This window comes from Cheilinus undulatus, linkage group 11, assembly GCF_018320785.1.
Source record: "Cheilinus undulatus linkage group 11, ASM1832078v1, whole genome shotgun sequence".
NCBI lineage: Eukaryota > Metazoa > Chordata > Actinopteri > Labriformes > Labridae > Cheilinus > Cheilinus undulatus.
Genome location: NC_054875.1, coordinates 17189730 through 17211988, shown reverse-complemented (window position 1 = coordinate 17211988; position 22259 = coordinate 17189730). Strand labels below are relative to the sequence as shown.

The following is a 22259-nucleotide window of genomic DNA, read 5'->3' as shown; positions in this document are numbered from 1 at the left end:
GTCACTGAAGCACAAGCACAGTTCACTGCTCAGGCACAAAGCTTTAAGTGACTGCTGCCTCCACCTCCTGATGCTAATAAGCAGATCTGGGTCACCACACATACCCCCCACCACACACACACACACAAATATAAACTGTTACAGGATAGACAATTACACGACCCACACCCACACGCCAGTACATACTCATACCCTCCCCAATATTTCTCCTCTCAGACACACATGGGGGGGTCCTTTTCCTACCACAAGGTAAGATGTGACATTGTGTCGCTGTCCAATGCGATGCTCCCAGCTCTTTGCTTGTTGTGCTTGTCATCCAGACTGCAGTGATGATGCGCAGGGGAAGAGGCTACAAGCACTCCGGGACTGCCAAGCGTGATGCCAAGCAGCCTCCATTTTGTGGAGAAATTATCAGGCTGTATTTTCTCTGCAGTGTGGGAGGGGGCACCCTGTTCAGTGTTTGTTTAGGCTTTGACCATTATGACTTTTTTTTTTTTTAACATCATCCCCTGTAATTACTTTGTATGTGTTCCTGTTTATGCTTCCGATGGTAATAACATTTAAAGGAAAAGTGTATATAATTAAAATTCAAGATAAGGGTGTATCAGAAATAATGTGCTGTTAATAGCATTAATTCAAGTAAATAAAGAGTTCATTTTTATATATTCTACTAACACTGGGAGAACACTGGGTGAGTTCATACATTTTTGTCAAGTCAGGGCACAGACTCCTGGGTGGCACACTGAAATATTATGGAAGCAAAGTTGTACCAGCTGCTCACCACCACAACAGCTGGAAGGGTACAAGAAATAAGGGGCACAGTTTGCCTTGGTTGTAGTGGCAGGCAGAGAATCCTCAGTTCACAAGCTGCTGGTTCATCTCCCAGTCTTGACCATTTGGCATCCTCCATTCTCTCTTAACCATATATCATGTCTGTCTTCCTATCTAATAAAGGCAAACACCAAACCAGCCTTAAAAAAAGAATTCATGTCAAATACATGAAAATCAATTAGTATCAATCTAAACATCAAATTATGATGAAAATGTCAGCTGCATTAAGGAAAGCTATTACATATTCATGAGAACTATTAATACCAACAATCCTCAATACCACTCACAATTTTATCCTGGTTTGATGGTAAGTAACCTGTGGTAAACCCTTTAGCCCCATCTGTGATTAAACCTAACCCCTCAGTTACCAGTGTCAAGAGACACATGCCCAGATTTATTTATGTATTTCTGCAAAATTCTCTGCATTAATGCTTCCATTTGTCAGTGTTAAAATAAATAAGAATAGTAAAGCTATGTGCAAAGGAATGACTGAGGGAGTCAGAAAGAGCACAGTTTAAGTCACTGTACTCTAACCCTGAACACTTCTGATATATCAGAGCCTCACTGCAGCCAAAACCCCTGCAACCTCCATGACTCTCCTCCACTCCCTGTCATGCTTGCACACACGCACACACACACGCACACCCCCACCCACCCACATGCACACATCCAGTCTGTCACTACTACTCTCTTCAGTCTCTGGCCCTGTAAGCCCAGCATATCCTTTTGGGCCACAGAGTGATTAATGTGTTTGTGCACCTGTCACTGTTCATGCATTCATGTATCATGTATCGTGTGTGTGTGTGTGTGTGAGTGTGTATGGGAGAACAGAAGCGACAGAAAAAATTATGCTAACCATACACACACACGTGACTATTAAACAAGAGAAGTACACGTATGAAGGCACAGCTGTGAGTCGCATAGAAAGCATTTGGGAAGGGCAGAACTTTTAAAAAATTCTCTAAAGGTGATTGGAGGAATGTCCTTTCTGTCACATTCATGACAGCCCAATCAGAGAGATGACAAAATGATGTTCTGCGCATGCGCTACTCTTGAGCTGACAGGCTACCACTGCCATGTACTGTTGATGGCGGAGCTTCTTGGTGAATACAATTGATGCCAAGGCTGGTTGGGATACGTACAAAAACATCCCCTCTGCCAAGAAAAGCTTTTGGTGTGGCTCTTTGCTGTTGTTTTGAATAGAAATTTGATCCAGTTCCAATTAAACTGCTGCTTTCCTACAACTACACCCATTGCATACACCAGCAAACCCCACCCGTAACGATCACAAACTCATGCATACCTACCAACACACCCACTTTTCCTGGGTTTCACACGTATTTTTTGGACCATGTCCCACCTTCCTCCCTTTTTGTCATTTCTCCTGGGAAACTTCCATAATTCTTATGGCTCTACTAGAAATTTTCTGATACTAAAATACAAAATAATACGTTTTGTCTGTTTCTCTGTGATGAAACCAGTCCAATGGCAATAAAAAACTAGGCTAAAACTAGCCCAAAACCAAGCCCGATGTTGAAACTCAAAGAAAGCCAGTAAAACTTTGCCCCATCTCATACATTGCTTATGTGAATGCAGGTGGTGCTGCTACTATGTGTGTGGCGTGCATGTCTGTGTGCTAGTGTGTGTCTTTGCTAGTTGATTTAGTTGTATTTGAATGTGAATAAAGTAGTTAAATCTTCTATGGATATTAAATATTTACACACAGGACATCAAAAATGGCCCGCTCAACCCACAGACAAATAAACACACCCGTGGTAGTTCCTTTAAAAGTATAGCCCAGTGCTGTGGGAAAACTGCAGACCTGGCAACCCTGCTCTGAGCACACCAAAGTTGCCAGATTCTGTATGAATTGCATAACATACACACAATCCACATCAACATGAAATTTCAACCGTCTGTCTCTCTGTGACCTTGCAGCCCACAACTAGATTCAGAAGTGAGCTGAGTTCTGCATGAGCGTGCAGATGAGATGAGGGCTGCATCTAGGAGCAAGGTATCCAAAAGTGACAGAACAGTGCTCTGTTATTGTTTTTTTTCATCATCTATTCTGTGTCTTTCCCTTCTCTGCATAATCATAATACTTTAAATATAATATTCAGCCCCCTAAAGTCATGGTAACCGCCTGTTGTCTGATTACCAGCGAGCTGCAAAAAAAGGCAAAAACTATGTTTATTTCAAACCTGATCTACTCTTACTGTGACAGGCCACAGGTTCTTTTCAGGGTGTTTAACTCTCTTATAAATCCTTATGATTCAGCTCCTCTTACACCTTCAGCTACCCCCTGTAATAATTTTCTCAACTTCTTTGTTGAAAAAATAACTGCCCTAAGATCATCCATAAACACACTCACAGGCCCTGACCCCTCTGTTCCCTCTCTGTGCCCAGCTGTTTTAGACCAGCTGGAACCTATTTCTTTGTCTGATTTGTCTGAGGTTATTCACCATGTGCGGCCCACTAACTGCCCCTCAGAGAGCGTCCCCTCCCGTCTTTTAAAGGACGTTTTTGACACTGTTGGTTCATCTATCCTTGCACTGATTAATACCTGTCTTGTGTCTGGTTGTGTCCCAGCTGCCTTTAAACATGCTGCTGTCCAACTGTTAAAAAGCAATAGTCTTGACCCATCAGTGCTCTCCAACTTCAGGCCAATCTCTAAACTGCCGTTCTTGTCTAAAGTCCTGGAGAAAGTTGTCTTGGCTCAGTTACAGGATTTTTTAACTCACCATGATTTGTATGAAAAGTTTCAGTCTGGTTTTAAGCCCTGTCATAGTACTGAAACTGCTCTTTTAAGAATTTTTAATGATTTGACTTTGACGGTAGACTCAGGAGACGCTGCTATCCTGGTACTGTTGGATTTAACTGCTGCTTTTGATACTGTTGACCACGTGACCCTGTTAGCTCATTTGGAGACTTGTGTAGGGGTTAAGGGGACTGCGTTGAAGTGGTTCCAGTCATACCTAACTGATAGGACCTTCTCTGTTCATCTCGGGGATTTTTCCTCATCCGAGAAAGCCACTCTGACAAGTGGTGTTCCACAAGGCTCTGTGTTGGGCCCAACCCTATTTTTGTTCTATATGTTGCCTCTTGGGTCCATTTTCAAAAAATACAATGTCTCCTTCTATTGCTTTGCTGACGATGTCCAAATCTACATGCCTCTTAAATTTAAAAATAAGGGGAGCCTACAGCCTTTATTTGACTGTCTCAAAGATGTCAAAACATGGATGACTATGAGCTTTCTAAATTTAAATGACAATAAGACAGAGGTCATTGTCTTTGGTCAGCCTGATCAGTTAGCGAGCACCCTAGGACCTCTTGCTTGTAGTGTGCGTTCCTCAGTTAAGAGTCTTGGCGCACACACAAAGAAGAGGGACCACATTACCCTGGTGTTGCTCTCTCTGCATTGGCTTCCTGTCCACTACAGGATTGAATTTAAAATTCTTCTATTAGCTTATCAAGCTCTTCATGGTCCTGCACCAGCATATTTATGTGAACTGCTTCATGTTCACACCCCAGCCAGAGCTCTGAGGTCTGCCAATCAGCTGCTCATGGATGTGCCCAAAACAAGGCTAAAAACAAGAGGAGACCGAGCTTTTGCAGTAGCTGCCCCCAAAACTGTGGAATAGCCTACCCCTTAATGTGAAATCCGCTCGAACTGTACAACATTTTAAATCATTACTAAAAAATCATCTATTCTCGTTGGCTTTCAAGTCAGGATGAGATTATTTTATCCCAACAGATTTTAGATTTTAGATGTTACTGTAACTTTTACTATTACTGTATATATATTTTTTTTATTTTACTAATTATAGTGGTGTATTCTTGTTTTATGTTTTGCTTTTATACTGTGAAGCACTTTGGTCAACCGTGGTTGTTTTAAATGTGCTATATAAATAAAGTTTAATTGAATTGAATTGTTAACATGTGATTTGAAACAGTGACATATTAAAGAAAGTTACAGTAAACACTGTCAGGATTTGCAGAAGCATCACAGGTGACCAAGGCGGGAGTTTTAAAAACATTGTCTGCTAATATGAGCAATTCTACAATGAAAGATATTGCTATGGCAAAATAATATAAGGTTAATGTACTCAAATGTTGAATTTCAGGGGGAAACAGTTTTAAAGTTAAACTCCCCATTATGTTAAAATCTGGATAGTAAAAATAAAAGTGAAAACCACAGTTCCCCCTCTCAAAGAATGTATATCCCCACTAAAGGTAAAGTCTGTGTTTCCACAAAACTTGAAGACAACAGGTACACCTACCTCTATGTGGCTCATACATGTTGCATCAAGGCACATCTCTTGGCCATGCCCTCTCCCTCCCCCTAAAAAAGACTCCCATATTTTAAAACCTAAATGTTGGCAGGTATGCTCATGCTGAAACAGGCCAGGAGAAGAGCGAAAACATCTTCTCTGGCATGAAAAGCTTTTAGTGTTGCTCTCCTGCCCTTGTTTTAATAAAGAAATGTCGTCCAGTTCTGACAAAACTGCTGCTGGGGCTAAGGCCGGCCACACACCAGACGATTTTTTAAATCTGGAACGATTTTTAAACTGTGGGAGACCAGAGACTTCAGGACAATTTTCAAAGATTTTTCATCCTCTGAACGCACACACTAGACAACTCAGCCAGACTGTAAGTTTACTGGAGACCACACACCTGTTGACCTGCCTACGACCTCGAGTGATCACATGACTTCAGAAAAAACAAAACAAAACACAGATGTCTGTCAATACCGTCTTGCTGTCTCTCCACAACAGGCTGTCCTGGCATGCATTACAGGTGAAGCAAAAATCATTATACAAGGGAAAGACTTGGGATGAAATCATGGCTGAAATTAAGGAAAGTTGGGTTCATGGTTGTGAGTGGTGAAAATACATATGATCTGGCTGTGACGCTACCTGGTCTGCATGTCTCCTTGGTTGTTGTGGGTACTCCGTCAGCGGCACAACGACATAGAATCATAAATATCAAAAGTGTTTGATATTTATGATTTGGGATTCTGGAGGTTATGACGCAATTTGGAGCAGTAAAACAATCGTGTTGACACCAAGCAGCAACCTTCGGTCCTGAAAAATGAAGCCAATGCAGAAGTGCAAAAAATTGCTATACCGCGAGTGTCCACTTGGAGCTGGTTGCAGGAACACCGGAAGTTCCGTCTGCACAGATGTTAAACAGACGGTTTTGACACAAAATAAACTGTTTTACAGCCTGGTTCAAAACATCAATCATGTCTCAATAGCTAGTGTCTTATTGTGCTCCCACTGTACAGGGGGTGAATTTTTTTGTACCACGATCGTTTGAATTATATTTAGGATGAAAGCTGATTGGTGCGTCTCATTTGATTGACAGATAGCTCGGCAGGCAGAGACTCTGTTTGTCAACCGGAATGCTAGCTAGCAGGCTGACAGGAAGTCGCACTTAGTGGGCAGCTGTTAGGTTGATCCAAAGTTTGGTTGAGACTGCGACGTCAATATGGAAGCCTCCACGGATTGGCTTCAAGAGCCGTTAGAGTCCGCCTATTGTAAGCAGACGACTGACATCATACGGGGTTTGTTCAATTCTTTCTACAGTCCATGGAATTTATCCAGATTAACATAATTATAGAGTAATGATGTGACTTTATAGATCTGTAGCCTGTTATTTTTGTGTTTAATGAAGAACACGAAGCTTGCATCAAGTCATAATATCTGATAATAGGAGGGGATTTCATGTTAATACTGATCATTAAAGAGCTATAAAGTAAAGCTCTCTGTTACTGTAATAGGGTTTATGGTTGAGGCATGTAAAATAAATGAACTACTAGCCTTCTGTATTGTGTTTTATGGCTCTAAATCCTTCTAAAATGTAATGTTATTTCAGAAGAGGAGAATGTGTTTTAAAAGTGAGGGTGCTGGACATCTGCAGGTTTATTTCTGACAGAGGTGGAAAAAGTACTAGACTTTTGTACGGAAGTAAAAGTCAATTTACTTTGGATAAAATGTACTTAAGTAGAAGTAAAAGTAGTAATCTGTAAATCTATTTAAGAAAAAGTAAAAAGTAAGTCATTTAAAATTTACTCAAAGTACTGAGTAGCTATTTTTGATACCTGAGGTTATTCTATAGTAAAGTATGATATTTTCTTAATGTGAAATAACTACAAGAGAATATGAATCTATAACCAGGTTGTCGTTATAAGGTGAGACTTAACCTAAAGTCAAATTCAGCAACTGGATGAAATGTGGAATCATTCTCTCTCTGCTGACCATCATGTGCTGTAAAAAGTCAAACTTCAGGACATTTTCTTGTCAGCCGAAAGCTAAAATCGCCTCATTTTGGCTTTTAGTCTTTTACTCAGTACTTAATACTTTTTAAAATGTAGTGAAGTACAATACTTCCCTCAAATGTATTAAAGTCAAAGTAAAAGTAGTGATTTAGAAAAGTTCTCAAAAAAGTACAAGTACACAAAAATGCTACTCTATTACAATAACTTGAGTAAATGTAATTAGTTACTTTCCACCCCTTATTTCTGAGTGTTTTGTACAAATGTAAGTTATTACCATTAACACGTTTAAAAGAATGATTTTATTCTTTTAGTTTGGATGCATGCTGATGAGGCGGGTCTCCAAAAGAATGACTGACTGATAAGAAAAAGAGGAAGAAGTCCATCTCCTTCACAAATGCCCACTCCTACAGACTTCAGGGCGAAAACAGCCATCTCCTAACAGACAGTCCAGAAAAGAGAGGAGAGACGGGAAACTTTCTTCATCTGTGTGCATAAAGATAAAACCCAGAAAATCCCAGCAGACAGAGGAATGGAGGACTTCCTGATCTCCCAGAGACAATCACAGTCCTTTCCAGATCCACAACAGTCCAGCTCACAGCTCAGTTTACTGCATGCATGTGTGGACCCAGAGTCTGGATCAGATTGTCACTACTATTATGTACAGGTATGATCATCAGTGGACTAAATAGATAGTTCATACACACTGGTCAAATACATGAGTGTAATTTAACTCATTTGAAGAATCAACAGAGACAAATCACTTCAAGTTTAACTAAAGTAATGTACATGATGTTATATATTGAATTTCTCTCAATATCTATAATATGGTTTGAAATAAAATGAACAAAATCTTAAGTTCTGTTACCTCATTTTTTTGGTCGAACTCACTTCAGGCTGTTATGTATAAGTAAAGTATTTATGAGACTGCATCATGCGATAGCTTCATGGCACAATTCACTAAAATAAGAATATGAATAAATAGATATGTTCTCAAACTTGCTATAGGTTCATGAATTCTAGTGATGGTACAGAGACTGAAAATCGAATTTATCTTGGTTGTTCATTTATGTCTACTGCCATTGTTAGTCTTTTATGTCCATTTTATTCTGTTGTATCATATGCGTTATTTCTTAAAAGCCTAACCAGGGACAAGGACTGCAAATTAGCCATGGCTAGATGTCTTTTATACATTGCATTGGTTGCACTGTAATTAAATGCAGCAATGCTTATGTATTGTCCCTGAAAAATAAACGGAAAAATAAATAAATAAATAAACTGCCGCCTATAGTACAATAAGTCTCGCGCTCCCTCTCACTCTCTCTCTCTCTATCTATCTATCTATCTATCTATCTATCTATCTATCTATCTATCTGTATGTATGTATATATGTAAAAAGAATTTAAATCATGGTGAATAGCTGCCATTTTCCTGTTGCACTTATAAAATCCCACTCATTTTTTGTCTAAGTGGTTTGAACTATTGGTACTTGCATGAATATCGTTTATTGTGTCAAAATGATTCAAATGATTCAATATAATCTGAGCTTTTTCTTCCAAAACTCACATATTCCTTGTCTAATCTCATTACTTTACACTGTTGAACTGCCTCCAGCAATATGGTGTTGATGTCAAAGTACGGCCAGCCAATCAATGAATCGTTTACATATGTCTATGGTTGCTATATTTTCGGTGGGCAGATGGAACTGTTGGCTCTCTTGACGCTGGCCATGAACACTTCCAGGCTGGACCATTTGCAACTGCTCAAAAATGTACTCAGGCTCTCCAATATAGCCAAAATGTTTTTTTTTTTTTTTTTTTTTTTTTAATTTTAACCACACCTTGCTCAGGCATAGCATAGCTGTGTGTGCTATGTTGTGGCAAGCTCCAGCGATGTATGATCATATTTTACACTGCATAGTTAAACACAACCATACTGTGAGCTATGTCACTCAGGCTTGCATGACGTGACACTAATACTGTCTATGTGCATTTAGCAGTTTACAGGACAAGACAGTGGGGCTTGGCCTTTAATTACTCACCAATTCCAGCTGAGTTCAATGTCACTATAAGTTTTTGTTAGGTGTCAAGCCAAGGTTTTCTAGGTAAACTCATGGTTGTTGTGTTGTTTATAAAGCAGCTGGTGTCTCCAAAGATTGGGGTCACACTAAGGGTGCTTTCACACCTATGTACTTTTGTCAGACTTTAGGCAATTCAGTTTGATCTGAACCAAAACAATAGGTGTGAAACCTCCCTTGGACCATCATGGTCCAGACCAAGCAGCTGGACCTTGGTCCAACCAAAAGAGATGGTCTTGGTCTGAAACTGAACCATGATCCGGATCATGCCCAATGTGAAAGCATTATTTTGAAAGGTTCAGACCTTCATATTAATGATAGGAAATTATGGCATGAGAACCAGAAAAAGGAAATCCCACACCAAAATAAAATGAGCCACGGAGGCACATGGGTGAAAGAGGAGACAATTTTATTAGGATCCATATGAATAAAACACCGAAAAATACAGAAACGTTCCAGCTATATTCCAAGAGGATGACAGAGAGTGGATACAAGAGGACAAGAGAACAGTTCAACAAGAAGGTAAACATAAAGTGACAGCAGTAAGCTATATGAAGGTGTGTGATACTCTCAAAAAGCTGTGCTTCTACTACTCAAACCACCCACCTTCTCTCCTGAGTCATATTAATGAAATAAACTAACTCTGGTACAAGATCTTTACTGCGAAAACCAGCCCAGATAAAAAATTGTATTTAATCTTTAATCTTTCGTTTTATGTTACGGCGCTTGATAACACAGCTGAAAGCAGGTTGGTGTCCCTTGCCTCGGGTGTAAAGTTTGCACCCCCACAACCTTACATTACTTCCCATGTAAACACCTGCAAATTAAAGATCCTCTGAGTACTCCTGACTCTGCAGCCATTAGATGAGCTGCATGTCACATGAAGGCAAGGGGACAAAGCTTTTTGGGCCCTAGTTGCTGCCAATGTTACTGCATTAGGAGGAAATCCCTACCCAGGTAGGTTAGAGTCATCAATTGGTTTTTAACTGTTGCTCAACCAGAGCCAGTCTTTTCAGGTTGGCACCTGGAATTCCCTTCAGGAGGACTCTCATATACCTGTGATGTCAAGGGAGCTTGCTCGGGTTGGGATTGCCATCAACTGTCAAGGAGCCTTGGAAAGTGGTGAACAAACTAAAGGCTGAGAAAAAACCAGGTGTATGCAGGATCCAGGCTGAGATGCTCAAGGTGGGCAGTGAAACCTTCCTCCTGTGGTTACATGCCCTCATCTGCTCCATAGAGAGAACAGAAATCGTCCCTAGTGAATGAAAGAGGGACATTGTTGTCCCAGTCTGGAAGGGAAAGGGTGAGGTGCTAGAGTGTAACAACTACAAAGGAAACTTCTCTCAGTGCGGGCAAGGTCCTTGATACTTCTGCTGGGCTTTACACCTAGAGGTCTATGGTAGACTGCATCCTGGCACTTGAGCTCTTTTGGGAATTCCATGTCCACTCATCCAGCTAATATCTGCCCTACAGAGAGTGCTGTGAAGTGTGGTGGCTCCATCCCTGACTTCTTCCTAGTTGATTCTGGGATGAGGCAGGAGTGTCATTTGATGATGTCCAGATCACTGATCTGGACTTTGCTGATGATGCTGTGAGCCTTATGGAGACTGTAGATGTCCTTGGAGGGCTCTTGACTTGCTGACTGAGGAGGCTGATTGTTGAGACTGTGCATCTCCTGGGTCAAAACAAAGATCAAGGCATTCAGGAACGCCTTGCTACCACTGAATCTGTATCTGTGGATAGTGAGAGTGTGAAAGTTGTGGAGAAGTTCACCAACCTTAGCAGCATAATCCATAATTTCTCTAACTGTGAGGCTGAGACCAACAGAAGACTTGGACTGGGCAAGGCGATGTGGTGTTCCTTGCGAGCATGTGGATGAAAGTCAGTCTTTGGGTACTTGGTCCTCCTGGTCTAACGCTCTCGGGTATCATTGTATAGACCGTGTTTCAAATGTTGATGCGCTTTGGAGAGTGGGGATAAGTAGGATCAGCTGCTGGCACTTTCCAGCTCACCATACTTGATGCCCAGGACCCAGTGGGCTGGACCAGACATTAGGGGTGGCCATGTGTTGAGGGGTCAGCTGGGAAGATACCTGGAGAGATGGGACATGGTCCAGGCGCAGGCCTGGATGATGACAGTCAGGAGGCCAAAACTGTACAGGGCCAAGGTTGAAAGGGGAAAGTGAGGTGTCATATGCTTCCATACTTCACCTGATCTGTCATTTCAGTGTAGTCTTCACAACCATCCAGCAACCACAGCAATCATCTGGGAACCCCAAAGTTGAAAATTGCCACAATAGTCAGTCTATATATCTATAGACATACAGTATGAGCTTATGAGCTTTATAGCTTCATAATCAAAAGCAAAACATGCCATGCCTGCAAGCTGTAAAATGTATCCATCACATAAATACAGCAATATCACATTAGAATGAAGATGGCAAGTGCCAGCATCCTTATGGGAAAAAATACATAAAACTATAAAATCATACAAAAGAAGAGATAATAAAAGGCTATATGTTATTATTATAAAATACATACTGTGTGTTCTTTAGCCAGTGATATTATATTTTTATGAACTGGTTTGAATAATCTTTTAGTAGTGACATAAAAGCCTGGAGATGAATGTTACAAAAGCCGTAAAACAAAACTCAAACTTTGTGAAAATGCTGACCAGGCAGGAATCAAAGCATGTATTTATTTATTTACTTACTCACATACTTACTTACTCACTTACTTATTCATTTATGTGTTCATTCATTTATTTTGTAAAAACTCCTAGGATGAAGTTGAAATATCAATACAATACAATACAAGTATTATAACAATTATATATGTATATATATATATATATATATATATATATATATATATATATATATATATAAAATATTATATAATATTATATGTATTATTATATTATATTATATTATATTATATTATATATATTATTATATATTATTACAAGTAGTATACAGTACAATACAATACATATCATTGACTTCCTCAAAATAGTCTAAATTAAAAGGGGCTCCAGTAAAAAAACGAAGAAAAAAAAAAAACTTGTTCCACACTGTTTTTGGCCCCACATGGGGCACAAACTTACTGATATGCCATCTGTACTGCATCCCTGTCATTTTTGTCAGCATAATTTAAGAACATTAAATGGGAAGCCTGCTTTTCTGGATAAAATACCATCCTGCAACCCTGCTGTTTGTTTTTTAAAATATCCATACCTTTAAAAGTTAATGTTATTTGTGTTTTGAGGGGAAAGGTCTCTGCCTTGGTTGACAGGATGTCAACCTTTTCAGCAACTTTTTAACACTTTGCACAATACACTACTGCTTTGACAAATTCTTGCCATTTGAGTTTTATTTTCCCCATCTACTGTTGCTGGTATCATTTCCCAGCGTTCAAATTAAGAAGGGATGTGTAGATTTGATCAGAATAGTTGTATTTTTGTTTTATTGTATTTAACACATTTCTGCACTGTAATTTGAACAAACACAGTTGACTACCCTGTAACAAAATTTTACATTTTTTAATTATATTTATTTATTCATAATAAATTATATTAGAAAATATATAGTTTTACAAGGGGAAATGGACTGACCATTTTTTGCTCATATGAGGAAATCAGGAGCCCTGTTGGGGGGGGGCTTACCTTGCATCCACAACAACTCATGTAAACTGGCATGCCAAGTGTTTTACTCAAATGATGATGCAAAGTTTTTTTTTAAACATTAATAAAAAGGCTCTATATAAGAAAAAAAATAAAGGAATAAAGGAATAGGAAATCTACTTTATTTCACATGTCAGCACACACGCACACACCCCCCTCAAATACTGTGGCCATGGCAACTATCAGAGATTATTGCTTCCAGTCAGCGCTGCATGGCTGTTAGACGAGAATAAGCCCGTACCTCCCCTTGCTCTCTCTCTCTCTCTCTCTCTCTCTCTCTCTCTCTCTCTCTCACACACACACACACACACACACCCACACACACACACACAGAAGAGGGAGAGAGAATCGAGCTCACACACCCCTCTCTGAGTGTCTTTATCTTGCCGTCTCTTATTCTCACACACACACCGAGCGTGGATTAATCCTTTTCTTTGTAGCTTTAAAGCCACATTGGGTTGCCCCAGCAACCAAATTAAGACCTTTTTCACAGAAAAAAAAAAAAAAAAATCAACTGGAAATCCGTTTTGTGACACATCTTGGCGGTCGTTGGATTTTTTGCTACTTTTAAGTTTTTCAGTGTTCTGTCATTCCACTCCTGTGTGTTATGCAGCATTCATAGACCTACTTACAGGCCTACTTGTTTTAATATAGATTTTTGAGTTGTGGTAGATTTTTTTTTTTTTTTTAATTTTCAGTAATTAGGGTGAGATTTTGCGTGCCTTCTTTTTGGTGTGCGCGTGGGTGACATTTGCAGCCAGTCCCAGCGTTAGCCCGCGGATTGTGCGTGTGATGGGGGGAGGGAGTTATGCCTCAAGGACTCTCCCTATTTCTTCACTTGGCCTAACCCCACACACACACACACACACACACGAACGCGCGTACATACCCGCAGACATGGATGACACACACTCACTAACAAACACAATGTTGGCCTGAACACAAGCAGCAGCTGGCAAAGCAACCCAAGCCAAGCATGAAAATATGCGGAACTTTCTCTGTCCTCCGGCAGGTTTCTAAATTAAGACCTCTGTAATCCATGTTACGTTTTCGTCTTGCAGTGTTTCTTGTGAATTATAGTCTCACGTTTTCCCCTTTCCTCTACTCGAATAATGACAATTCATTCTTTTGACATTATAAGCAATCTTCATTTTCTCCTTCTCGGCAGTGAAATTCCCAGTTATTTAAGGCTTGTTATCTCGGAGGTGAAATGAATTAGTGAACTAGTGAATTGTTTTCAACCTTTCTTGCCACAGTGGGCCACAATTCTGTACTGAAGAAGACGATGAGGTGCTTCATGTTCCTGGGGATTTCATCAGAGATCTATAAGCACCCCGCCCCCAAAAAAGAAGAAAAAAAAAAAACACGCGCTCCCATTTTTCAAATTGCAGATTTCACTAAATGTTTCCCTGTAGAAAATATGAATAAAGCAGATAGATGCACTGCGTGTGTTTAATTCGGTGCCTCCCTTCTCCTCTCCGTGTTGGAGGAGCTGTCCGTGGTGCTGCACCAGGCCAGCTGCTGCACGTTCATCACATCAACAACGAGTTGCATTTCTTTCCAGCCTGCTGAACACGTTCATCTGGAATTCAGCTGTTAAATGTGTGGGCAACTTGAAATCTGTAGTTATAGTATATGGGTGAATTATTTTCACGTTCTGATATAATAATCAAGCCTGTGTCTGCCTACATCTTTATCTCTGCCGCATATCTATGCCTGATTTTCCTTTGAGAAATTAAAACGTAACTTTAAAAGCAAAACATCACTAGAAAAAATAAATTAATATTTTTCTTTTAGGACTGATGTGCAACCTTGATTTGCACATTTTCAATTACTATATCGGTCCGAAAGAATTTAGGCCATCCGATGAACGTCAGGCCTTTTGTAGCTGTTTGAAAATGTTTCCATGATTTGTGTAAGTCTTTGGACAGCGAAGATAATGGTCCTTGTGCATGTATCATATGTGTGCATGTGTAGATGTGTGTGTTTTTAACATGTAAAAATCGAAACCAGTACATCCGACAAAAGAGTCGATAAAAGATTATTTTTTTCCAACTGTAAAAGGCAGCCGTCCTGCATTAAAAACTTCCGTTCTTGTATGGCACTAAATCTGGCCATTAAGAGAAATTGCACGGGTTAACGTAGATCGAGAAGAAAACTGATCTTTAGTTGTTTTAATTGAAAAAAAAACCTTTGCCTGCATTCACGATTTCCCTCTCTTGGTGGATGGTAGAGCTTCACGAGCGTCTAAAGGCTGGAATGAAAGCTGGTTGGATCTCTGTATTCATGCATCGTTTCAGGTTCCTTCCTCTACATTAAATGGCTGGGTTGTTTTATCCTCGTGATTACTTGCGCTGAAATAAAGTCCCGTAAGGAGGGCCACCCTCTCTCTCTGCCTCTCTCTCTCTCTCTCTTCGCCATTTGTGACAGTTGTTGTGCGCGAACCTTTATACTGGCAGCCTATGCGGACACGTGCGCGCCTCTCTCCCTTTCTCTACCTCTCTCTCTCCGGATGATGCTGTCAGAGATTTCAGCGCTCGCGCGGTCACCGACAGGACTCCCAGTTGACAAATCTGGTAGGAAAATGCTTGATTATCGTTTCAGTCACTAATGAGGAGAGACTGTCTTTCTTAAACCAGCATTTTTGCGTCTCTTTATTTGTGCCAATGCCAAGGAGTGCTTTCTGAGGGACTACTATGGAGGAGCAAGCCAAGAAAGGCGGCAGAGGATTGTGAACGGTTTGGGTGAAAGCTTGTCAGCTTTGCGACGATATTTAAGAGGCAACAGGCATGGATATACAGTAAACGCAGGTAAACCACTGGATGCAGCTGCCTCTCAGATTTTTAGTCGGTTACACCATTTCCAGTTGAAGGACGTTTATAATTTCAGCCAAAATGGCTCATCTAATACGACACAAGCTCACCAACAAGCTGACCAATGCGGCCCACACAGTATCCAACAAATCTCAGGCCAAGGTCAGTGGGGTGTTCGCCCGACTGGGCTTCCAGGCCGCCACGGACGAGGAGGGCTTGGGTTTCGCGGAGTGCGATGACTTGGATTATGACTACAGGCAAGGGATGCAAATGGATGTCCTTCAGGGCGAAGACGAAGGGGGGCACACGGAGGGAGGGGGGGAGCTGGAAGGAGACAGCCACTATCAGAGGGACGGCACCGGCCGAAGGCCTTCGTCCCTGAAGCCAGGCGGCTCGCTGGACGAAGATAAGCCCAAAATCACCTCATGGGAAGCTGGCTGGAACGTCACCAATGCCATTCAGGTACACTTATTTTTTCTACTTTATATTTTTGAGTGAAAAAACATCAAAAGTGGCTCTGATAGGCCTGCGATTGGACAAAATGTCACCTTGAAGATTTTCCTTATTTAAGAACCTAAATGCAAAGGAAAATCTCACTCGGAGAACTGCATCATAACCCAAAAATGAACATTTGACAAAGCAGATCAATACTGGAGAGTAAGCTGATCTTAAAAATGAAGGTTAATCAAATAAAAAAATACACATCATAAGTCAATCGGCGCCCAGTATTTTATTTGTTGCCTTTGGTTGAATTCAAAGTGAGCTGTGGGTCTTAGAATTTATTTATTCAAATCTTTTTATCAGATGAGCTGCAGGACGGGCCTGTTCGAGTTTGATAGCCCGGGGCTGAATGGCTCCCACGTGCTTATCAGCGTCTCCATCAAATTATATTTGTATCCAAACGGATTAAAAATACATTTCTAAATAATTCCTGTGATCCAGTTTATAGAGTGCGCAAACGAGAGGCCTTTAAAAGGACGAGGCAACTAAGAAAACAGCGCTTCGGTGCAGACATTTTAAAAAAATTAAGTATTTCCAGCTAATGCATTTTTAAACATAAACAGGCCGACACAAAAGCATTTTGTTTCCATTCTGATGTAACAGACAGGTTATGTGAGCCTTTCATCGCATGCTTGGGGTGGCTCGCCCTGTCACTGCGATGTGGGCCTCGTCCATTACCACTCATCTGCGCTTCTCTCTCCGCAGGGCATGTTCGTCCTCGGCCTGCCGTACGCCATCCTCCACGGCGGCTACCTCGGTCTCTTCCTCATTATCTTCGCGGCTGTGGTGTGCTGCTATACCGGGAAAATTCTTATCGCGTGTCTGTACGAAGAAAACGAGGACGGTATAAAAGTGCGCGTGAGGGACTCCTACGTGGACATCGCCAATGCCTGCTGTGCGCCTCGCTTTCCAGCACTGGGCGGGCACGTTGTGAACGTGGCTCAGATCATCGAACTGATTATGACATGTATTCTGTATGTAGTGGTCAGCGGCAACCTGATGTACAACAGTTTCCCGGGATTCCCTGTGTCCCAGAAGGCCTGGTCCGTGGTTGCCACGGTCGCGCTCATACCTTGCGCGTTTCTGAAAAACCTTAAAGCTGTGTCAAAGTTCAGTTTGCTCTGCACCCTTGCGCACTTCATCATCAACATCCTCGTGATTGCGTATTGTCTCTCTAGGGCAAGGGAGTGGGCATGGGAGAAGGTCAAGTTTTATATTGATGTGAAGAAATTCCCAATTTCAATTGGCATCATTGTATTCAGCTACACCTCCCAGATTTTCCTCCCATCCTTAGAGGGAAACATGCAGAGGCCCAGCGAGTTTCACTGCATGATGGAGTGGACCCACATTGCAGCCTGTGTCCTCAAAGGCCTCTTTGCCCTGGTGGCCTACTTGACTTGGGCAGACGCCACCAAAGAGGTCATCACAGACAACCTGCCTTCAACCATCCGGGCTGTGGTGAACATCTTCCTCGTAGCCAAGGCCCTGTTATCTTACCCTCTGCCATTCTTTGCTGCCGTTGAGGTTCTTGAGAAGTCATTGTTCCAGGACGGTGGGAGGGCCCTCTTTCCTGACTGCTATGGCCCAGGCGGACAGTTGAAATCGTGGGGTCTTGGCCTCCGAATTGGCCTTGTAGTCTTCACCCTACTTATGGCTGTTTTTGTCCCCCATTTTGCCCTGCTAATGGGTTTAACAGGGAGCCTGACCGGTGCTGGCCTGTGCTTTCTCCTGCCAAGCCTCTTCCACTTGAAGCTCCAGTGGAGGAATCTCATGTGGCACCATGTCTTCTTTGACGTTGCTATCTTTGTCATTGGAGGCATATGTGCCATTTCTGGCTTTATTCACTCAATTGAAGGTCTCATAGAGGCATTCAAGTACAATATCCAGGACTGAGAGATTCAGGAATGACCTTTATTATATGGTAATGTCCTAAAATGTTGCACTCCTGCAAGTTGCCATGACACAGATCATATCAAAACATCATGTTGACCACTTGACATAGAAACTCATGAGAAGGATTATTTGTGTGAAATGTAGCCTACATCTTTTTATTTTGCCTTCGTGATAATGTGCAATACTAAACTCTACAATCATTGTGTAAAGTAGTCAACTCATTCCAGAAAACATGTTTTATCAAACAGACTGAGGGAAACAACCTCTGCATGAATGGAGGTGATGAACATGCAGACATTAACATGCCTGCCAAGGTGTGAGTCTTCATGCAAAGTTGTCAAAGATCCAGTGAAATGTTCGCCATGGGTCTAACTGTGAGTGTGTTCGTGTTTATATCAGGGGAATGAAATATGTGATAAACAATGGTGTGAATATGTTATATGGTGTTTGAGCTGCTAAATATATCAATAATCCCACTTCAGAGAAAATACAAAAAGGGGACCTGTCAAAACTGCAGATGGTGTTTTTTTTTTTTAATAAACAACAAATTACTGGTGTGTAGTTGTTAAAAACAAAATTCTTTCTCAGTTTTATTGTGTTTTATTTCCATTGTATTTGCCTATAGTTGTCCTTGTTGGCTCGTTTGTTTTCTTGATGTTTCAAGTGTCATTCTGGTTAGTGAATTCAAAGTGCAAGCAAGTTGGTCCTAATTGTGTAATAATGAAAATCGTCTATCAATAATATTCTCTTCCTATTGAACTTGTTAATTGTGATTTAATGGAACTTATAATGATGTGTGAGATGAAGAGTATTTGTTGAATTAAGAGATAAATAAATGAAATATTTTATGGCTGGTGATTCTAATGTTTCCTTGAAGAAGATCACTGAGAAACCCTGCTGATTTTAGTTGCACTTCAGCTCTTAGTGATCTGCGCTATTTCTGGAACAACATGGACGAAGGAAAAGCTGTGGGTTGCAGTAGAAAAGGGTGTCAAACAATAGAGGCTATACTTGCCAGACTGATTAATTTTTGACAGGGGAACCCAAAACATCTTGTGACTGTGACTTTAACTCAAGCTAGCTTACACCTCCAAGTACAGTAAACCTTTGAAAAATATCAAACACGTGTACACATGCACAACAGACACACACATACACACCCACACACACAGAAACAGTGATAAATCAGGATGTGGAACAACTTAGCTGGACCTCTTGGATCATTTCAGCTTGTGTTCTTTATCTAAAAGTTAACCAAATATGAGGCCTAATGTGAAGACAACTGTACAGATGATATATTTTCCCTTCCTGCTTCTTTTCAGTAGAGTGTGACGTGATCATTGCAGTGGCTATTGTACTTTCCTCATATTGCATCGTGTCAGATGACTATTACACAAGATTAAGTGTTGATAAAAAATAATTCTACACATTTACACAGGCATGTCTTTCAATTTTGACCTTAAACAATAAGGTTTTCATTGAATGTCATGTTTTCTACATTAATTTCTCTGATTTACAGAGCAGAATTTATAGATAAATTCTTGTCATATTCATGGGTATAGTGCCACTTTTTCAGTGCTACAGGAAGTGAAAGTTTCAGTAAATAACTCAGAGTAAGAGTAGAAATGTGTCCAGACGAACAACAAACATCAGGAGCCTACTTTAACCACTCAAAGCCTGAAAACACAAATTATAGCCAGAAAATTCCAATTTTTTTGGGACTAAAATTATTATTCCACTTTCTACTGAAATCCAGAAAATCAAAATTTGCATAAAATTTAACATATATTTTTTTGTCTCATTTGATACATTAGGCATTTTTGGTAGCTGATAATCCACTTGAGGGAATTTTTTTATCAGTTATTAGATTACATTCAGATTTTTTTTAGTGATTTATTGATCATATTGATTAGATAGAGGTATCATAAAAGTATGTATCAAATATGATACAACACGCTTAAAGTTGGCAAATACTTCAACCTGCAGTAGTTCAGGTATGTTCTATAAGGTGACTAAAAAAAGTTTCCTGTAATGATTTTGTTTAATTTATAAATGTCTGTTAACTGTCTTAGGAGTTCTTTGACTGTGAAGGATACACATAGATTTGGGACTATAAGGCTGTAGCTATAACACCACCGCAGGTTAATGCTTTCATGTATGACAGTGGGCCAGCACAGGGAGCTACTTTGTGAGCTGAACCCATGAAAACAAACGACATGATATGTGATTTAAATACTTAAGAGAATTTAAATGTGCCATTTTGTTCTAGGAAAATGTGCATGTTCAGGGTGGATTCCCCAGAATTCAGAACTTGTCTTTCTTCCTGCCATCACTGGTGAAATTGACATCAGAATCTTTGGCCCTGTATCTCTTCACAATCCCTCATCAAAAAGGAGAAGGTTTCAGGATGTGGCCCTGTGTTTTTCATCTGTTTTAAAGTCTTAAAATACAGAATGCCCAAAGTTGATAATATGTAGCTCAGAAGAGCCACATATTTACATATTTTAGACAAATATCCCCACACCTTTTTACAACTATGTCTGCTCTCCCTATGTGTAGCATTACCATGCGAAGTATAATTTACCAGAGCTGGCTGTTGAGTCAAGACCAGCAGGGATTCAGAACATCCCTCTTGGGCCACAGTTTTGCAGTGAAAGGTGGGTGGACCACACTCTTTGGCATAATGTGAGTTTTCCCTAAACTTTTATTCAAACTCATCCATCATGAGGCTAATTACTTGGGGTTGAATCATTGTTAATATTTGTTATGGTAAACACAAATCTTAAGAGCACCATATTTAAGTTACAAAACAACGTAAGTGTGTCTAGGTCCAAAAGAGATGGATACCCAATAGATCACGTAGTATAAATGCATAGGTGCACATTACAGAAGGAAATATTAAGAGAGAAATGTGAAAAAAAAAAAAAAAAAAAAAAACAGAATGAGGAAGTGATATTTAGGTGCCATTTCTTCGCTCATTGAAGGACCTTTACCTTCTCTTTGTAGGGATGATGTGAGTGTCTCCACAGCTACATTATCCCATCCTATTGTTTTGTAATCTGGGGACAGATTTTTTTTTTTCTTTTTGTAAAAGCTTCATTTGGATAAGTTAATGCAGTCAGAGATAAAATACTATCTCCAATAGAGAGGTTATGAATGATAAACATGCATCTAAAATGATTTGTGTGAATGACACAGAAATATGTGATTATACTCCCAGAGGTAAAGCCCAGTGTTTTGAGTAATTTCCTTCTCTTTCCTCAAATACCTCAAGTCCTTCATAAGTGCACATTTTACAGCTTTTTAAATAATAATTTCCACTACACTCTAAGTCTATAACTAGTGATATCAGCAGAGTAAATGCTCAATATTAAAGTAATAACTCACTCTCTTAAAGGATAATGCTGAGGTATGTACACTTCACTCCTCTAAGTTATCTCAGTATCATTGTATATCAGTATCATATAGCATTAAAAGAAAGTGATAAGGTTTCTTTTACAGGCTAATTTAATTGATAATGTGATTGGTTTTTAAATGTTTCAAAATTTTTGCCAAAGCTGCATTTACTAATATGTGAATCTTTAATTTTAAGGTAATGGGTGTGCCATACAGGGTAATGACTATTTAAATGCAGACAAGTAACTAAGGAAGAGCAAAAGTTAGAGAAAAGGCAGAATCCATCACTTTTATAAGATGATGATACGGTGAATGTTGTAATATGTAATATGTTCGCTATAAAGGCATACGTACATTTATACACATATACATAGTGTTTGGAAAAATGGTGCATGCATAAATATTCACCAATACCACCTTGTGTTGATTATGTTCTTCTGTAAAAACAAGAGCGTGGATCCTACGACATGGCCATAATTCATATTGATTTAGCCTTTGTTATGAGCTTGGGGAAGAATCTTGAAGGGCATCTGCCAATAACAAGTGTCAGCTGAGATTCTCAAGATGTGAACAGTCCCTTGTGGAGCCAGATATAGCAGAGCATAGAGAGAGACGGATGGAAGAGGTGCTGGTTTCAAGATAAAAACTTGGCAGTATCTTTTGAAGATAGTGGATTATCAGCCATTCATGGACCATTTCAATATCAGAAGTGAGATAGAAAGTTTAAAAGAAAGAGCTGCAATTTATATCTGTTGAGACATAGACTATTCTTTAGGATCATTAGATAATT

The 22259-nt window shown here is 40.1% G+C and overlaps 1 protein-coding gene across 1 annotated transcript; it reads left to right on the top strand.

Annotated features, from left to right (window-relative positions):
* The first annotated feature begins 15337 nt into the window (after positions 1 to 15337).
* On the top strand, positions 15338 to 18904 carry LOC121517894 (vesicular inhibitory amino acid transporter-like). The gene is made up of 2 exons (XM_041799992.1): positions 15338 to 16141; positions 16886 to 18904. Exons 1-2 carry the CDS (start codon positions 15761 to 15763, stop codon positions 18071 to 18073), a joined length of 1569 nt encoding a protein of 522 aa, XP_041655926.1. The 5' UTR covers positions 15338 to 15760; the 3' UTR covers positions 18074 to 18904.
* The last annotated feature ends 3355 nt before the right edge of the window (positions 18905 to 22259 follow it).